At 48.6% G+C, this 19,764-nt stretch overlaps 1 protein-coding gene across 1 annotated transcript in view; it reads right to left on the bottom strand.

Annotated features, from left to right (window-relative positions):
• MYO7B (myosin VIIB) overlaps positions 1-19,764 on the bottom strand; it is a 69,929-nt gene that overhangs the window by 4,198 nt on the left and 45,967 nt on the right. Inside the window, exons 28-45 of the mRNA XM_014522119.2 lie at positions 19,669-19,764; positions 19,063-19,236; positions 17,944-18,171; positions 17,443-17,610; positions 16,532-16,649; positions 16,307-16,433; positions 15,620-15,789; positions 14,317-14,495; positions 13,202-13,329; positions 12,184-12,341; positions 11,284-11,437; positions 9,369-9,524; positions 5,874-5,979; positions 5,542-5,655; positions 4,681-4,768; positions 3,782-3,888; positions 3,307-3,492; positions 884-1,000 (exon numbers count right to left, since the gene is read on the bottom strand). The exon at positions 19,669-19,764 is cut by the window's right edge and continues 13 nt beyond it. Coding sequence (XP_014377605.1) covers positions 884-1,000; positions 3,307-3,492; positions 3,782-3,888; positions 4,681-4,768; positions 5,542-5,655; positions 5,874-5,979; positions 9,369-9,524; positions 11,284-11,437; positions 12,184-12,341; positions 13,202-13,329; positions 14,317-14,495; positions 15,620-15,789; positions 16,307-16,433; positions 16,532-16,649; positions 17,443-17,610; positions 17,944-18,171; positions 19,063-19,236; positions 19,669-19,764 — 2,574 coding nt within the window. The remainder of the gene's footprint in view (positions 1-883; positions 1,001-3,306; positions 3,493-3,781; positions 3,889-4,680; positions 4,769-5,541; positions 5,656-5,873; positions 5,980-9,368; positions 9,525-11,283; positions 11,438-12,183; positions 12,342-13,201; positions 13,330-14,316; positions 14,496-15,619; positions 15,790-16,306; positions 16,434-16,531; positions 16,650-17,442; positions 17,611-17,943; positions 18,172-19,062; positions 19,237-19,668) is intronic.

The following is a 19,764-nucleotide window of genomic DNA, read 5'->3' as shown; positions in this document are numbered from 1 at the left end:
GGGGGGGGGGGGGGGGGCTTTGTTATAAGTTGAGAACTTTTTTTTAAACTAAAGAGGAGGAAGAAGACCTGCTAGAAGCTGAGGCCTTGTTGAGCCAAAGTTCTGTTGAAGCCTTAGCAAGACAGCATCAGGGCTACAGGGCCTCTAGTCTATAGTACGTCTAATGTTGCAGTCCACCCAGCATCCTTCTAGGGTTCCACAGAACAAAGTGATGTGGACCAGGCAGTGGGGGATGGTGGGCCACTGGAGGAGTGTTTGTCCCTGAGAAGGGCAATCTGCAGAGTGAAAATGCTAGTATGCCACTACACTTCCATCATGGATCTTGCTGAACCTTGAGGGCAGCAGGACCAAGAACACTGCACCCACATAATTAGGGGCTCTCAGTGACATATAATATAGCACCCCCTCCCCAGCAACCCAGCTTACTGTCAGCCCAGTGCTCTGCAGTGGCTCCTTAGTAAATGCAGTGTCCAGTTCAGCTGTCCCTATGGGAGACCAGATACCTGAGGAGGCACCTGGGGCCCTTTGGGAGAGCTATGTTTCACTGAAACAGTAGGGAGGGACTGCTGAGCTCCCTCAGACCATTTGAACCTTCTCTCACTGGATAGGAGAGACCTTGGACCACTATTCCACTACAAAGGATCTAAGTGCTGCATTTCATTCCAGATCTAGCTTCCCGTCTGTGAGGTGGTCACATTCTTCCTTCCACCCCCATGCTTGTATGTATGTGTGTATATACGTGTGCGCACACACACACACACACACACACACACACACACACACACACGAAGGGCAGATTGGGGTAAATACTAATCCCCGCTGAACAGCAACCTGGCTGGCAGACCTACTAATGCACACAGAATAAGAAGCCTTCTATACTTACCTTGACTTCAAAGAAGGCTGACCCAAATGTTGGCCAGCGGTATATAATTTTCAAGAAGGCAACCTTAGCTTCATCCACTGTTTTCCCCTCATGTTTGCTGTACGCTGCAATAATGTTCTGTGTAGAAGAGGAACACATGAACAACCTAGTGAGAGTGACAGCAGGCTTTCTTCTATCCAGTGCAACTCCTGGAGGCAATACCATAATGCCACAACATCATCATGTGACCACATCACTTTCAGGGGCTTGTTACATGATAGTTTTAGGCAGCTTCTGGAGCTCTTAATCCCTGGATTGGCTGCACATAAACACCTTTAAGTGCTTTAAAGAACCTGGTACTTGTCTTAAAGTTACACCACTCCAGGGCAGGATTATCTCTAGTGTGCCTAATTTTGCTCCTGTTTCATTAAGGTGAAGTCCTCCGGCATCCCAGGATGCAGTGGCTCCTCCTGAGACAAGGTGGGAATGCTGGGGGCAGGGCCCAGCATGCTGCCTCCGACCCACTGCTCTCACTGGACAGAGCCAATGCCACAGCCCTGGAGTATCCACAGTGCCTCCTGGATCATTTCACTACTCCAAATGCTCAGGTGGGGCTCAGGCCATGGTGCCTGCATGGGGCAGTAGGCTGGTGCTGACCGGCAGTTGAACCTGTGCCCAGCCCTGCTCTCCACTGCAGTGTGCCCCAAGCTAAGTGCCTGTGTCCCCAGGGCCTGGACACACTCCCCAGTGGGGCCAGACGGCTGGAGCAGAGTAGAGCTTGGCAGCTGCAGCAGAGCAGCCTGAGGCTGGTCCCTGCTAAACTTGGGCTCCTCTGGGCTGTGCAGTGTCCAGCTGCTGGCTCCTCCTCCCTGGCTCACCTGGCAACAGCTGCAGTTAGCAGGCACCTGAAGCCTCTGAACCACCGTAGCAGCTGGGTGGCTCCACACATGGAGCATGGGGCTCAGTACTGCCTGTCTGTGCTGGCGCTGCACAGAGCCGGCAGGGAGCTTGCACCGCTCACAGCTGCTTCCCAAACCTGGGAGGGGGGGGAAGTCCTGTCCCTGTACCCACTCTCCCCACCCCCTGGCATGTTCCCAGACTACTGGGCCTAAGCAGAGCAAGTGAGCCTTGGGACTGGCACTGGCTTTGTCCAGGAGGAGCAGCAAGCCGGTCCTGCCCCTATCTCCTAGTTCAGGCCCTGGAACGTGCTGGGGTGGGGAGGGGGGTACAGGAACGTGACTTCCCAGCCCCACCAGGCTTGGGAGGCAGTGGTGAGCAGTGCAGCCTCCCCACCTGCTCTGTGCAGCTCCAGCCCAGATGGGCAGCACTGAACCCTGCACTCTATGCCTAGAGCTGCCCAGCTGCTATAGGGGGGAGGAAGGGCAGGGGCGGTTCAGAGGCTTCAGGCGACTGCCAACCATAGCAGTCTTGCTGGGTGAGCCAGGTGGGGGCACCAGCAGCCAGACCCTGCACAGCCCAGCAGAGCGCAGGGTAAGCAGGAACTCTAGAGGCCATGTTGCAGCTGCCAAGCTCCACCCTTGCTCCCACTGCCTGGCCCTGCCGGAGCATGTGTCCAGGTTCTGGGGGCCCCATCCTTTTTTTTTTTTCCTCTCCAGAGCTTGGCTCCCCCTGCACTGCCACTTCCTGAGCTCTGAGGGGCCCAATCCTTTTCAGAGCTTAGGCAGTGCCTGGCTGACAGCCCAGGTAGTGTTGGTGCAGTGGGGTGGGCTCTAGAGAAAAAAAAGGATCAGGTCCCTCAGAGCTCAAGCAGTGAACTGATCCAGGTGGTGGCAGGAGGTATCATGGCTTCTGGGCGCTCCAGGGCTGCAGTGCTTGCTCTGTCCGGCAGGAGCAGCGAGCAGCCAGTCCTGCCCCTAGCTCCTAGTCCTACCCCTGCTCACCAAGCCTCTAGTGGAAAGTCACAGCTGTGCAGGTGAGGGACAGGCAGAAAGAGTTCTTCACCTTCAGTTGTGACTGCTCCACTAAGCTGAGCAACACTAAGCCAATTAACATTTTTTTCAGCTTACAGCATAAGGTATAACAAGACCCTCAGAGTGGCAGCAAGGATAACTTGTGCCTGCAGGAAGTGGGTCCTGGAGCTGCTCAGAGTGGGACAGATGGAAGGAGAGGCAAAAGTCTCCCAGCATCCCCTATCATATACTGTTTCTCCCCCTGGACATCAAGGATAAGGAAAGATCCTCTCAGATCTGCAGCTCCCCTCCAGGCCTGATGGAGTACAAGGGAAGGTCACCAGCCATGCAGTTTCTTTCCCTGACTCTCCTGGAGGGACAGTGAAAAGGTGCACCAGATCTCCCAGCTCTCCTCCAGGAGAACAACACTGCCACGCATCCAGGTTTTGGTGGCCACCATCAATCCCCTCTTTGGGCTCTAAAAATGTCCATTCATATCAAGCTGTAGGGTCAGGCTCTTACCTTCTTCCTTACCTTCTTCCTCTCCTCCTGAGACATCACTCGGAGCAGATTGTCTGGCACTAGCTCCTTTAGGATTTTTGGGATAGTTATCTGCTGTGACCGGTCATTGTCAAAACGGACTTTATAAATCAGCCCTGCCAGCTGGATGGCTTCTTCCCTGGAGCACTTGTGGTAGCCTCGCAGGTACTTTGGCAGTTCCTGGAAGAAACAATCTGCAAGTCGAGAGAATGGTCTGGGGCCAGTACAGTACAGTACAGTACAGACATGAAACCAAAAGGTAGGCCTGAGACTCAAGGCTGACCTCTGCCCCAGAAGGTCATTCTGCACCAACAGAAAGCAACTGATTATTACGTTTATTGTGTGTTTTAAGCTGCTTGTCCCTAGAGATACTTGGAAATAGCAAGAAATATTTCAGTAGGGTAAGCTTTGCCACAGTATTGCCTCGATGGCCCAGGGTGTCATGGGCTTCTTTACTGCCTACATTTACCTGATGGTAATGAAAGATGGAGTCAGCCTTCAAGTCTTTCCCTGGAGATACGTTCAGCCACAGCTTCCTCATGAAATACACCTGGTAAGTCACAGCCACGGCAGCTCCTGAGGAGATAAGCCTGCTGTCAGCTCAGAAATCATTGCCTAATGACCCTCAGGGACAGGACTTTTGTCCCCAAGGGACAGTTCTTGCTGACCTGTTGGTGTCATGGGGACAGTATGTTTCAGGTTTTAATTTTATTTAGAAGATGTTGGTAAATTAATGCAAAAAAATTCAGTTGGAGAAACCCTATTTTTGCTCTCAGTCACTGCACTTATGACTGGAGGAAGCTGATAAGCAGTACCACAAGGCTTGTGGGGGATGAGGAGAGAAATTAATTACCCTGAAAGTGCTTTTCACAAGATAACACTAATATTAAACAGGCTGCTAGAGTGACCCAGACAATGATTTTATAAAGAAGCAAGGTTCAGAGTTGTGCTGGGAGCTTGTGCAGTGCTTGATGTGTTCCCCTGGGAGTAATTACACATGGAGCTCATGCTGTGACCTGCAGTCATTTGCACCATTAAGGATGCAGCAAGTCAGAGTATCGGCATGTGGTGATACCAGTCTAACAAATTTGTAGATGCCCACACTCAGGCTCATTCCTATGTCTCTGCATATCTGGCTGCACCAGGTCAGCTGATTTTTCAAGCCAGGACTAGTGATCCCAGCAGTACACACATGGACCATATCATTAAAAGGTTTAAAGCAAACCTCCCAGCTGAATCAGTTGCAGAGGTTAAATAAATTCTATAAGAAGGCCCTGTTGATTCCTTGGCTGCAGTGTCTCCAGGTGAGCAGTGACATAGGACACTGCTAGGGATTAACACACCCACTCCAAAAAAACCCTTCCTTACCATCTTTCCCTGGCTTGTTCTTCCTATTCCAGTCAGTCACCTGCTTTAAAGAGTCAAAGAAGTAGTCTGCTTCATTCTGACTAATCACCTAGAACAGGCAAGCAACAGAAGGAGGGAATTAGCTTCACAGGGAGAGCATCAAGTCACCAGATTCAAGCATTTGCACGCACTGTGCAGAAAGCAAAGCAGGAGCAGAGGCAAAGGGAAAGGTAAGGAAGGAAAGCTCTTGGGAGAGTCTGTTCCCACGGCTTTCCCTCACCCTATTTCCCATCTCCTTCCAGCAAGGACAGCTCTCCCTGCCTAGCCAGTGTTCAGCCATTTCCTCCTAGACAACACTGGCAGACTTGGGACTCCCTCTGCCCTGAAGCACAGTGGTACACAGGCCACTGACAGTACCCTCCTTGAGGCACAACAAGCAGAAAGAGAAGGCTCACAGCTAGACAGCCAGTGCAGACAGCCTGGCTTTAGTTTAACCAAAATGTGCTTTTCAGAGACCGGATAGTGGAAGCGGGTGAGAGTGAGTTCCCTCCATGACCACTAAGGCCAACTGGAGCTGCAGATGCACAACAAGTCTTGGGGTCAGACCTTAGGAGTAGTGTGCAACAAGCAACTCCCCCCACCCCCGCCGCGCTCATACATCAGAGTGGCTGAGGGACAGCCCATGAGCCAAGGGAAGTCCATGCTATTCTGTCCTGCTGTCCACAACCCAGATGGGACCAGACAGTCCCTCTGGGTGACATCCCTACATTAAGGAGGAAAGCAGCAATTATCTGCTCTGCTACTTGAACTTCAGTGTGGCCCTCCCTGGCTCCTGGCAAGCAACCTAGGCTGCCCTTGGGCTGTGTTCCTGAGTGGCATTACCTTGTCTGCGATCTTGATGAAGAGGCTGAATCCTTCCCAGGAGCTGAGCTGCAGCTTGGAGGCAATGGTCTGACACAGACTCCGGATTTTGGTGTTTGTTCCCACCTCAAATGCCTGAGACATACCGGAGGCCCCAAGTTGATGAGGCAGGGAAGAAAGGGGATCACAGGGACAAAGGAATAGGTCATGCAGACAATTCAGAGCTGTTTTGCAAATCTAGGCAGCTGAGAGGCAGATCCTGCAGTCCTTTCACACACACACTAGCCCTGAGCTCCATTGAAAAGCAGCCCTAGAGCCTGGACTGGGAGAGGGAAAGGAAGAGGAGTTCTCACCTGTTCCGTGTCGTTGGGGAAGCAGACTTTGTGCGAGATCTTGGTGGTGTTCTGCAGGATGGCCTCCACCTCCACCTGATGGGGAGCCCACTTCCTAGAGCCACTCCTGGGAGAGGAAACACACACACCCCACTTCAGCACTGGGCATTTGCTGATCCCCTGGGAGGGCTTACCATGAATCTGCCTTCTAAGTTGCTAGGACTCCTGCTGCACCTCTGCAAGGCACTGAGGGATTCATTAAAGACCAGCTCTTCTCTGCAAAGTGACCAGGTTAAGTGTACCTTCCTCATCAGGAGAGCTGCTCTGCTCCATGCCCTGCTCTAGAGCCCTTTTTTTTTTCACATTTTGACCCTTTAACCCCCATCTCACTCCTATCCTGCTTTTTCCTTAGTTGCCCCCTCCCTCCCCCCCAAAAAATGTTGTATCTTTCACCGTTTGGCTCCACACAGTGGGGGCTATTAGTTAGATGGGTGGGTCTTAAGGCCCATGTTAACTGGAAAGTAGCTCCCCTGTCTATTTGTGTGGGTGTTCAGCATTGTGACCCCAGATCTTGACGACTACAGGACACTGTTCTTTCTGTTTCTACCAGAATAAAGGCAATGATGAAACTCAATGCTCTTTTACTTCTTGCACCATCAAGAGAAATTTTAGCTGAATTCCAGTGCAGAGTAGTTAGTTACTACAGCTGATGGTGCAGCAGAAAGAGTTAGACTTGGAAGGGCTGCAGGAAGCATTATATTCTCATCATGATGTGGAATCACTGATTACTGAGGCTTGGGAACTGCACAGTGCCAATGCCACAGATCATGTTGCAGGATAAGAGGAACTGGGTCTGCAGACTGTGTCATTCAAACCTCAGTACAGTTACAGTGAAGAGGAATCCAGCTTGTTATTGTAGGGTACTGATACTTTAGCCAATGTTTCCTATACTTTGCCATGTGCAGCAGGAAATGGGGAAATCTGACATGCTGCAACACTGTCAGGCTGGGGCTTGTCTATGGAACCCCACAAGGCTGCCTGTGTTCCCCAGTGGAGGACTTGGCTTGGCATCTGACATAGTGAATGGGTTTGAAACCTTATTTTCTGTAATTAAAGTAAAGCAAGAATTTAATTTAGGGACAGAGAAACTGAACAGAAAATGCATGGAACATCATTTAGCCTGATGCTGGCCAGATGTCAAAATGTAATTTGGTCCGTATTGTGCTCATCAGTGTTGGGTCATACTTTCTTGGCCTAGAATCAGACAGGAGCAGGCCTCACAAGGAGAAGGTAGAGCAACATCACTGGTCTGAGCCAGTAAGAGTCCCCTACCCTGAAGCCTGAGCTAGGAAATCTCCCCACCCCTAAATCACTAAGGGCAAGGGAGTACCAATCCCCACAGCACTCTCTTACTGGCTGCCCAGCCCAGCAGCCTAGAGGAGGGGCAGGGAAGAGGCTGTGGTGACCTGCTCCCTGGAAGAGTGTAGATATACCAGCTGGCTCAATGTGGCTTCCTCTTCTCTGGTATTAAGGGGAATTGGAGGAAGTGCTGTGCTTTCCCCACCCCTGGGAGAGCAGGTTGGCCATGGGGAGGGAGGAGAACAGATGGGCATTTATGGAGATCTTCAATATCAGCAAAAGAAAACTGCCTCTGAAAAACACATTCTCTGGCCCCCCTCAGCACTCCAGATACCAGGCAATTTTTCAAAGACAGATTCATTAATAAAAGCGCTGCTTTCCTGCTCTAAAGAAACTGTCTCACTGAGCAGAGGCCAGTGGAAGGACAGCACACACTGTGGGGAAGCGGGAGAGTTCCAGGCTCCTCCAAGGAAACAGCAATGAATGGCTTTCCCATCCTTGTGCTCCTCAGGCAGTTTAAAGGCAAATTATGCTTGCAGTGGAGTTTCTCCCTAACTGAGGAATCCCACCCACTGCGAGTGGGAACAGCCGTGAGTTAGCATTCCTGTGGAGTCTGGGCCTTGGGAGACAGAGCAAAGAGACCAGACACGTTGGCCAGCCTTAGAGACAGGGGCAAAAGAGCTGTGAGATTAGCCGGAAAAAACTCATTGGGAAATTTCTTTGGAACAAATGCCTGTCACAAGCAGAGTGCGGGCTGACCTGGGCCTGAGGCATCTGAGTACCTCATGCCAGCCAGAAAACCCAGGGAAGCTTTCAAGCTACAGGTACAGGGAATACTGCTGCCAGAGCACCAGCTAGCTGCAGTGCTGGGTCATGTTATTCAGAGGAGTCCTGAGGGACCCTGTGAGACCTTCTCCTCAGGCTACATGATCCCTTGGGGACATCCCTGCAGTCATTCCACTTGCCCCCAGAGGCCAGGTCATATTTGTGATGTCAACCAGAAGACCAGCAAAATCCTTAGTCTGTGTATGCAGGTGGAGGGGAAGGGGAATGGGATTTCTCTCAGCTTCTGTTGCTTTTCCCACAGTCTGAGAGATGGGAGACGCACACTGTACAGCTCCCACTGGGTTGCTTGCACTCTGGAGGGGGGAGTGAAGTGGACCAGAGCTGACTACAATATTCCAAGCCCCAGAGAGCGTGCTTATGACCCTAGTGCCTCAGCTTGTGGCTGCCAAGCAGTGCTGTGAGGTAACTACACTTGCTGGACAGTGAAGCACATCTCTTGCCTACTACCCCTGAGGTCCCGTGGTTTTGATCTCCCATTCTTCTGCTCCATATGCAGTCAGTTTCCAGTGCAGAACAGGTGTCACCCACAACCCAGTTTGAACTGCACTGGTGCAGATGACCATGTGAGGTAGATGCTGTTGGTGACTCTTAACTTCTCTCACAAGGCAGGAATCATAGCCCCATGTATCCCACACAGTGGGGCCTGCCTCTCCCTACCCATGTGGGGGATCAAGCTTTAGTTTGAAGCGATCCAGCAAGAGAGGCTATGTGTCTCCCTCAGGGGGTCTCCAATCCACCTGCCCCCCCACAATTCTAGTGCAGGCTGAGTAAACCCTAAAACAGACCTCCCTCCCCTGTCTTCTCCCCCTCCCATCCTGAGATAGCACTGGGGGCAGGACTAGACTGCATCAACCCAGCCCTGCTTCCAGGCAGGAACAAACAGAAGTTAATAAAGGCGCTCGACTTTGGAGTGCCTTCATCTGAAGGCTTATTTAATGAGGGTTTAATTTGCCTTGTAATCCAGTACTTTTAAAGTGCTCTGCAGCTGTAGAGCGCTTTCAAGGAGCTGATCATGTAACAAACCTAACTTCTATCTGCACCCTAGATGGTTATGAAGAAAATCTAAAGTATGCGAGCCCCTAATGGCTCAAGAAGCAGAAAGCACCCCCCCCCCCCCGGGGGGATTTTTTAAAAAAAAAAAAACTTTTTTTTTTTACACAGCTCGCACAAAAAAAAAAACCCCCCCCCCCCCCCCCCGGGTGAATTTTTTAAAAAAAAAAAAGCTTGTTATTTTAACTCAGTCTCATAACTTTGGGAGCCTGATGCAGAGCCCTTGAACACATGGGGTTGCCTGTAGTGGGAACTCTTTACCTCATCACCCTCTGAATCCTCTGGCTGCACTCCATCGCCAGGGTCTCCTTCCGCCGGGTCTCAGTGAACTTCTGGGCATGTGTCAGCAGTGTTTTGCTGGGAGGGAACAGACCTGTACAGAGCCAGAACAACTGCCAGCCCCTGTTCACACTGTACCTGTGATCACAAAAACAAAGAAACAGCTGGATGAATCACACTCAAACCACACAGCACATACAGAGAAAGGAAACACGGCTCCACACTAAAGCAGTATTGTGCCATTCGCAGAGCAAGCAGCAAATCATCAGAGTCTGCATGCAGCAACTAACTAGCAATTTTTGTACAATGACTGAGGCCCACATCTGATGATTATTCTAAGTCCAGACTGATAAATATTCATGACAGTTGCAAATCTGATGAATAATTATGGACTCCAGCCTGACAGTTATCTTGGCAGCAGTCTTTGGGGCCATCCTCCTGGAAAAACAGTGTTTGCTCATGTCTGTTCGATATTACAAGCTCTTATTTATTTGGAGCACATTACATACTTTCTGTAGCAAATTTGTTGTGTTTGTCCTCCCATGTTCCTGGCCAGCTGTTCCCCACTGCTAATCATGCAGGCACTCTCCTTTTAGTTGACTCTCCTTTGACCATGACTGCTGTGAAAAGTGACTGTCATTGAAGGTGGGGTAGGTTGGGGGGAGGGTTCCATAATTACTGTCTCTAGCAACTCCAGATCAAATTTACTTAATTTACATGTAAAAAGATGGTTTCTCTAACCTCCAGCCTGGGCTCTGTCAGCAAAGCTGGGCTTGCTTGGCTTGGCCATTATTACAAGTGAGAAAGATTCTTCAGCTGAAACTTAGTTAACACTTCTACTGAAGAGGCTAAAAACAGGACAGATTCCAGATACTGCTTCTGGAACGGCTCTGAAGTGCTAGTGAGCAAGAACTTCCGTGAACTGGTTTTGACCAGTGAAGCCAGCAGCCCTGACCCTGAATCTACATGAAGATTTTGATGAGATCACTGATCTCAGCAAATATACCAAGGGCCAGTTTTTTATTTCATTTATACTACTGTAAAACTAGAGCATCTTCAGTAAGGAGTTAATTTACATTCAGGCAAAAAATGTGAGAAACGTGGGCTCCTGGGCAAACTTGAGACTGTAATGGCCACATTTTAAGGATTGCTTATTTTCAAGCCAGCATTGCAGTTCAACACTCTGAATTGCTCACTGGGGCTACAGTGGCAAAATAAAGCAGTAACTGAAGAGATACCCTGATTAGAGATCAAGGTTCAACAGCCTGTAAAATTCACTGCACTGTAACAAGCACAAGGCTTAATACAATTACACTGCTGCTCATTCTCCTTCAGAGAAACAGCAAGGCAGAAAATGGCTGGCTGGGAGCTGCAATTCCAACTGGGACAGTGACGCAGTACAGTAGAATCTGGCTGAGCTTTAACAAACGCCCCTTTGTTAACATAATTATAATACTTGGAGCTGCTGCGGTGATACGTTCCATGAGGATGAAGTCCTACAGCACCCCTCACAAACAGACTGGGACAAACAGAGGCATACCTTGGCTGAAAGACTCTAGAGAGGGGTAATAGAGCTGTTCTCCCAGGTGGACAGCACACATTTGTAAAGTGATCAGCAAAAATAGCTAGTGGCAATAAAAAGATCCAGCAAAGAGCTGTGTACTGGCATTCTGGTGGAGAGGCTAACACTGGTGAGGGGCTGAGTTGGGATATGAAGGTGACAGCCCTCCTCATTGCCAAAATAAACAGGTGCACAAGCACCCCCTCTGCAGATCAAAGCCACAGCCAGAGCTCTGGAAACGGAGAGGATGCAAACAGCAGCCAGATCATGGGCTGGAGTCATGGTGATCCTTCTAGTACCCCAGGACTTGGCAAGCCACACACACAGGCCCCATACCTGTTTCTGTTCTCAGTCAGTTGCTTCATGATCTGACAGTACGTCTCGTCTCGCAGTGCCTCCTCCTGGATGGCTACCACAAATATCTGGTCAGTGATCTCCGTGGAGGACCAGACTTGTTTCGAGGGGTAATCCCCCATGAACCTCATGATGGGTAAGGGTACCGTTAAGGGAAAGGAGAGCTACCAGGTGCAGGATGCACCATCAGAAAGCCAGTCCTAACCCTGGAACTGGTGCTAACTGTAGTCTAGCTGTCACTCCAGCAGGTTCCCACCTCCTGACTGACTACACTGCTGTACAAGTAACGGACACATACCACACCCTATGCTGCCTCCTAGGAGTCAACTAATACTCCTCCCTGCATAACCATCACTAAGCCAAGTATTGCACCTTCTTCTGTCACCACCAAAGGCAGCTGTGCATGGACCTGTCAATGATAAGGGGCTTGCTCTGGAATGTCTCCCCTAGGATTATTCTACATGGCTTCTTTGGAGACCCACTTGAGCACCACTCTGTCCAGTCCTCTCAGAGGGGGATTATCAGCAGCTCAGAGGCTCTGGGTTAATGTGTTAAAGCCATCACCCTTTCCTACAACACCTAATTAACTGCTGGAAAACTGAATCCACATCCTGGCAGCAAACAGCTAAAGATCATCCAAACTGATTGGATCCCCTAGAATGGACGGAGGAGCTGTGGAGCAAAGCAGAATGGCTTCTCCCTGGGTGGGAGCAATGAAAGCATGTTAACCACATATATTCTGCACAGCTGAGCCCATATTTAAAATTGCTGAAGGACTCTCCAAAGGATGTGAGTCTGAAATGTGGATTTATCACAGGCAGCTCTTCATTTCTCTGAGAGTCAGGAGACTCTGCCTGGCTGAGGGAGAAGAGGAAAGGATATCAATGAAGGTCTGACAAGCCAGGTCCCGAAGTTCTGGCTCTGCACACACCTTCTTCAGCAAGGGCTGTTTCAGGGGTTCCTTTGAGTGTGCCCACAGCTGGCTGCGCCCACGGGATTTCTGGAGGACAGCTTTGCTGATGGACTCCTTCTCTGGAACCCTGAACAGAGACAGAAATAGATCGCTTAGATCTACTGGATTAGCATGAACATTAAATAAGAAGCCAGTCTTGTGCTGACTAATCACTGATCACATTCTATCCCAGGGAAGTAATAAGCAAGTATCACATATGAGCACACAAGTCTGTGAGGACATGGGAGTGCATTGCAAATTGGTCCCCCCTCCCTTCCCTTCTCTATCCATTGTTTTCCTAATTTCCACCTATATACAGTCTCACTGACCACCTGTCACACTTTTATCTTCTTTCATTCCTTGGAGATCTCAGAACAACAGCAGAGTCTCCCTATTCCTGAAGAAGGGTGCTTGTGCCTGAAAGCTTGCAAAGAACTTTTTTTCTAACTACTCAGTTGGTCTAATAAAAGATATTGCATCTACATGAAGAACCTTGCCAGCAGGCAGAAGAAAGGCACAAAGAAGAATATAAGAGTGTATTAAAAATATCCTTTTTTCTTCCCACCCTGGGAGATGAGAAAAGTTTGTACATCCCAATTCTGCCTTAAACACATGGTAAATTCAAGCAAGGGACTGGAACTAGGGACAGTGCTTCCTGGGAGGAGGAGAGAATTTAAGTTCAGGTTCTTCTAGCCTGCCTGTAGTACTCCAGCAGGTAGGGAAGGTTAGTAGCTCAAGAGCCAGGATCTCTGCCCACTGGGAGTCACTTGAGTCAACTTCATCACAAGGAGCAGAGAAGAAGTTCAGTTAGAGAGGCCTTCCACATGGGAAATCACCACTAGATCCATGATAGGGGCAAGGATTATCTGAGTCCAGTCAGATACCATTTTTTTTCCAGAGCTCTGCACACCCTGCAGGAGGCTGCAGTACCATGGACAGGGGGTTTACCTGAAGTGCTCATAGGAGAACTCCTCCAGAGTGTAGGGCTTCACCTTTGGATCCTCTTCCTCGGGCTCTTCCATGCGGGAGTTCTGTGAGGCTGTTCTCCGCTGATCTGGTGACATCAGCAGCAAGCTCTGAAAATGTACAGTCACTCAAAGTTTCCACACTATGGCAGGGCTCTAAATGGGCTCTTTGGGTTAGTGCCATTGGACGTTGGGGATCTGGACCAGCGGTTTATATTAAGCTCAATTATTCTGTGCTGCTGAAATGCAGCAGCCCCCATGAATCTCTACAGAGACTCAAGAGAGCATCTGCGATGCCTTCTTGCATTGACACAAGCACAGACAGTGACAAGCAACACCAGTTTTGATCAACCTTAGCACCACCCCTTGCAGTAGAAAACCACTTTGTTCTTGGCTTTTTGATCTTTTCCAGTTGGTTCCTCGTACTCCATTTTGCAGTGGAAAATACATCAACTGTCTAAAACTGGGGACAGATAAAGTGGATCACTGGGAAGGTGGTTAGGGGGATAACTTGCATTGGGTCCTGGTTAGCTGTATTACTTTAAATCAACACTCTGAACAAGAAACTACTCTCCTCTTTCAAAGGCACATATCGCCGATCAGCAGAAAGCCTAGGCAGTCAGTTCAGTAAATCATGTGACTGTTTGCAACAAGTCTTTCGATAAAGGGCTTTTGAGTGTTTGTATTTTCTTTTAAAACAGGGATGAAATTAAAAGTCCGGTATTAATGGAATCTTCAATTCACCACACCCTCTTTAGGCACTACTGTCAATTCCATGCCAATTCATACAAAAAACAGAGAGCATCAAACCCCAGCAACCATGTGAACTACCACTTTGAACATCATTCCTTGCATGCACTTGAAATGATTCCCTTCCCACTGGACTACAGATTTTTTCTTTTCTTTTCATGTAATTCTGACTGATTTGTTGCTCCAATGAAAGGTTCCAGCAGTGCAACTGATTTGAGAGGACAAGTCATATTCTAGTTCTGCAGTTAACAACTGCTTTCAGTACTGCCACATTACTCCCCCCACTCAGATTGCTGAGATGTAGAGACCATTCTACTAGTGTTTAAGTCCACATCACATGCTCCTTACCAGGATTTGACTAGATGGTTTTGTGAGGGAAGGGATGATATAGATTGCCTCCAAAGACACAATGCCTGTTTTGCTTGTCCTTTCATTCTGAGCTGAGATCCATTTGTTATTTGCTTCCAGCCCTTTGTCCTGGTCCAGAATCAGCAAGTCCCCCTTCTTGAAGGACAGAATGGCAGGGTCTGGAATCAAGAGAGAACTACAGTATACTGGTCAGATTCTACAGCTGAAGAAGAACAGCTATAGGATTTCTATCTGAAAGGCAATGAACCTGCAAGGCCCAAATTCATTTAGAAGTATAAAAGCAATATTTTTAGATCTGGCTGATTAAACAGATGCCCTGTGGAGCCATCATTCCCACTGCCAGATTCATCTTGCTTTCACTGAGGTCAACAGCAAAACTCCCATTTGTTTTTAAAAAGTGCAGAATTGTCCCTGGGATTGTCAGTGATGCAGGGAAAAATGCTCATAAGTTTTAGGGGGCATCTACACAAGACATTTACTGTGGAGTTGCCTAATTAGCTCCTCAGTAAGGCATCCCCATCTACACATGCAGGGTTATTAGGTTGGAGTAAGCTAATTAACTCCACCATGGGTTAGTACTGCTTGATACAAGTACTGTCCTATGGTAAAGTTATTTACTCTGCCTCCGTATGTGTAGACAGTGACTGGGGCTGGCTGGGGCATGAGGGTACTACAGTGCAGGGCTGCCTGCCATCTTGCCCCACACCCTTGTGCCCACCAGGCCCTCCACAGCACACTGAGCCTGGTAGGAGCAGCTCCGGGCTGGCAGGTTGACCCTCTGGATCCCCTACCAGCTGGGGCTCCACATGTAAACACTGTCCCTGGGAGCAGTAAACTCTGGTATGAACTGTCGCATTAATACTCAGGTATAAACCCATCCAGAGAGAACTGAGAGAGTAAGGCATTTGCATGCTAACTTCCTCCCTCAGTCAACAGCTTTTCACAGCAATCTCTAGGCTTTCAGCTCTTATAGAGCTTCTATGGAGACTGTGCCTAGATAGTTAAGCCCTAAGCTCCTGTACAGGCAAACTGAGTTTCTGGAGCATGAAGGGCTTCAGAGACAATATCCATATGTAGGAAGAAGGAAAAGGAAAGTCAGTTGATAGGTAAAGAGTCCTGAACCTGCCTCCCTGAATATTGTTATGCTGGTCACAACTGATGCTTAGTAGAGCAAACTACTGATCTCACAGATTTTTTCTGCTTCTCTTTTAGCTTTTTCAAGCATTTATTATGGGTTTGTCCAAGATTTCTTCGTGCCCACATGACATATTGTCAGAGTTACCTTGGTGCTTGTTCTCCTGCATGGCCACAGCATACTGTGACCTCTTCTTCAGTCCTTCCAGAAACATGACCACAAGCTCAGCGATGACCACACTGTGAACAGATGTCAGGACAAACTCCTCTGCCCGCAATGTCATGAGGGTGCAGCTTTGCCCAAATGACTTCACTGCCCTGTAGATCACAAAGCACAACATCTGGAAACTTTCTGTGACCTTTTAGCGGCATGCAGGCACAGCTCTGGCATCTACAGCTCTGTGCCAACAAGAGCTAGGAGCTCCTAGCAAGTGCCTTCTCACAAGTAGGTGTGTGGAGAGGAAGATATCTGGCAGGTGGACATAAAACACAGTGCTACACATTGACTTAGATTCCCCATGTTTCTCCACAAAGGTACATCATTCTTGGCACTGAAAAAAACATTTTTCTTTGGAGTGAGTTCATTCGGTCAGAGGTTTCCGCCATACTTCAGTTCTGTCCTGGAAGCTTCTTTGGACTGACTGAGCATGTTTAATCACTATGTTCATTCAAGCAAAAGCTTCCTAGAACATGTCCCACTAATGGATGCTGACCCAGACCCAGACCAACTGACTACACTGGTTTTTGGGAAGGGAACTGGAATTCCATCTTACGTGGAAAACCCCTTGCTGAGTCCAGCAGCTTCCTTCAAACTTTGCACCTACAAGAGACTCACCTTGTGGTGTGGATTCCTGTGACTTCTGGGAAGGAAAGCTCAAGGAGCCGCTTTTCTGACTCATCAAGGAAGCAGATACCTTTCCAGTTGATGGCCACTATAAAGTGGTTTTTGGGCAGACTGGGCCCTACAAATGTAAAAACACCTCATAAACACTGTTCATCCCTTTCCCTCCTTTCTGCTTAACCCCCAGGCTCTCACCTGCTCCTGGGCTGCTGTGATTACCTGAAAATTTGGTGACTTCAAAGAACCTAGAAAACAGCAAAGGCCACTGAAAACGGGCAAAATCCACAAGCTGCTCTTTCACGCTCTGAGGGGAGAGCTGGTCCTGTGTGTAAGGGGCCTGCAACACAAGAACAAACCCATGACTTCTTAAGTTCAGATCCTGTGTATCAGGTACCAAAGCACAAAGGTTGAGGATAGACAAACAGCAGGCCTGATCGTGCAGAGAGCCCTCAGCTATCCTGAATTGCATAGAGAATGAAGGGAGCTCAGAGTTTTGCAAGACTGGCCACAAGTATACTTGCAGAATGAGAAACCAGAAGCATTCTCTACTGTCCTACACCATCCTGCTTACACAGGGCTAATGGCACACACAGCTACTGAGATTCTCTGCTCCACTGGACAGGGAGCTCTGCTCCTGACTTGAATGCTAAGTATTTATCCCACCCTTGGTGCTGTATAAATATTACAATTAAGCAATAAGGCTTGTGTCACAGATAAAAAACAGCATAATGTTCATATTATGAACATATCGATGAACACAGCCATTTCCTGCAGTGTCCACCCTGAATCAATTGCCAAAGTTGGACATAGTGAGAGCTCCTTAAGAAAAAGTGCTGCAAGTGGATGTCAGTATAAACTCACCTCTTTCTGCCTCATGGCGAATCTCATGGGAACCAGTGTGGGCCCCTTTTCTCAATCATCCCAAACCAATTACATGGGGCAATTAACCAGACTTGTCTGTCCTTACTCCCTGACAATTCTGGGTACTAGCCAGTTCTCCTCTCCCTGCAGAATCTCACCACAGAAGCACATTATAACTGGTATTGATGACTGAAGCAGAAGCTGGGACTTAGCACAGAGTCTTGGACACTCAAGATCAGTCAGTCCAAAGGACTATGCGAGGTCCCCACCTTGGCATGTGCATACGTTACGAGGCTTGCCCACTTCTCCTGGGACTTTGATTTCAGCAGCCGTACTGGGATACAGTCCTGGAGCACCTTCTGGACCAGCTCATTCCGGATGGAAACCCCAAACTGGATGTAGCAACACTTTGCTCCTATCTCCACCAAATCCTCCTCCTGCAAAAAGCCACCTGGTTAACAGATGCCTGAGGGGACACATCCATGTCCTACCATCCATATCCAACATAGCATGGACTGGAGTCAGGCTGGGGACTTTAACTTCTCTGCTTTCAGCCAGGCTGGTTTGGATTGCTGTGCAGGTCTTGGTCTGGCTGTTGGCAGTCATTTGGAAAGGAAGAGGCCAATTTGTAGACACCCTTCATCAGAGAAGCCAAGTTGTAGACAACCTTCCTCCCATCCCCACAGGGTCTGTCCCCCTCCCTGCATATCCCCAGGGTAAGTCCTTATGTTCTACCATTCCTACACAAGGAGAAAAAAAAGGATCCCCACCTTCTCACACCGGTATTCTCCAAACCGGATCCCACGAATGACCTGGTGGTAAATGAGATCAGTGCTGACTGGGTCTTCCTTGGAGTTGTGCCAGGGAGTGAATATCTCCTTCCGGAAATACAGGCGCCAGGGGGCATGACGTTCGTGGCCACCACTTTCTTTTGCTAGCTCCTCACACTGGGAGATGGCATCCATGACATGATCCCGGCCACTGCCCAATGACCAAACCTTACAGCAAAAGGACAGTCCATTTTAGGGAAATAATTGAAACTCATTAAACTGCAAACCAGATGTCTAGACCTCCCCTGTTGGCTAACAATGGAAAAGTCCTGCAGGAACCAGTTCATACACTGGGCTAAATTCAGGACGTACTGGGTACCTCTACACCTGTGCTTTAATGTGCATTAGCTTATTTTAAGGCACATTAAAGTGTCACTAAAACCATGGGGCATTTTTACACATGCAAGCGCTACAGCACCAGGCACTTTGAAAAGTGCCCGCCACTGTGATGCTTGTAGTTGTATAAAAGGTGAAATGTGCGTCAGTGCTGAGAAAATGGTGGTGGCACACTTTTGAACTAACACACATCGGCGCACCACTGCCATTTTCTGCATGCTGACATGCATTTTGCCGCTTCTACAACTGCACGTGGTGCAGCACAGTTCACCTCAGCTCGTGTACGAAGCAGACTCGATTAATCGATTAATCCAGTCTGCTCTAAAGCAGTGAATCCCTGGCACATCACAGGACAAAAAAACGTGTGTATAAATGCCTGTGTTTTTTAGTTAATGTGCATTAGATTAAGTTAATGCACATTAAATGTCACTTAATAACCATGCTCTTTAGTTAATGCACATTAAGACAAGCTAATGCACATTTTCCTAGTACCTCACAATGGAAGAGGTACTGGATTTAATTCACATTGACTAAAGTGGATTAATGCATGTGTAGATGCACCCACTGTATGCAAGTTCCACATCATTGAGGTAAGTTTAGCTTTACCGATGACCAAATGGAGCATCAGCTCCCAGGGCATGGAGAAAGCATCTTCCTATAGGCAGGATTGAGCAAACCCCTGGACGGAACCTGAGGATTTAAGGGTGGAAGTCAAAGCTTTACCTTGTCATATACAGCAATGTAGAGAGAAAAGCCAAATGTATCCTTCAGCATGATCTTATCTGCTATGAGCTGGCAGATCTCTTTGGCAATGGAGGCTGAATCCGCAGGGACTGTGATGCTTTGGCCATTCATCAAGGTGACATTAAATACAATGGGTCTCTTCTGCTTCGTTGCCTATAGCAAAGTTAAATGAATAAGAGGGACTAGAGGAAGGAAACTTTGTTTCCCCCTGGAGAATGGAGGAATCTGTTGGATTAAAGAGCTCTCTCTGCACCCAACTCTCTGTATGCACTGCACAAGGGGTCTAGGTTTCTAACACGGGGCCCTGGATCCCACTCCAGGGACCAGACACCTGACAGGTGTCTATAGCTCCTAACATCCAAGTAATCACTTCCTTCATTGGATCCAGCCCTGGATGAATAGCCACAGACCAGGACATGTCTGACAGTGTACCCCAGCAACCTAGCCAGCCCTCAGTTCTTCTGCAACTGATTTCCACTCCCTGGACATAGACACATCAGTTAGTCCAGATAAAGAAATAGAGTTCACCATGAATTAATGCCCAGGTTGATGTAACCAAGAACCTGCTGATGAGGAAGCAGCTACCTGGAGTTCCAGCCAGCTAGGAGGTTCTGCCCGCACTCCATTGGCATAGGTACGTTTCAGCCGATCGGCACAATATGGTGCATAGCTGGGGGGGCC

This window comes from Alligator sinensis, unplaced genomic scaffold, assembly GCF_000455745.1.
Source record: "Alligator sinensis unplaced genomic scaffold, ASM45574v1 scaffold237_1, whole genome shotgun sequence".
Lineage (NCBI taxonomy): Eukaryota > Metazoa > Chordata > Crocodylia > Alligatoridae > Alligator > Alligator sinensis.
This window is presented reverse-complemented; position numbering and strand designations above follow the sequence as displayed.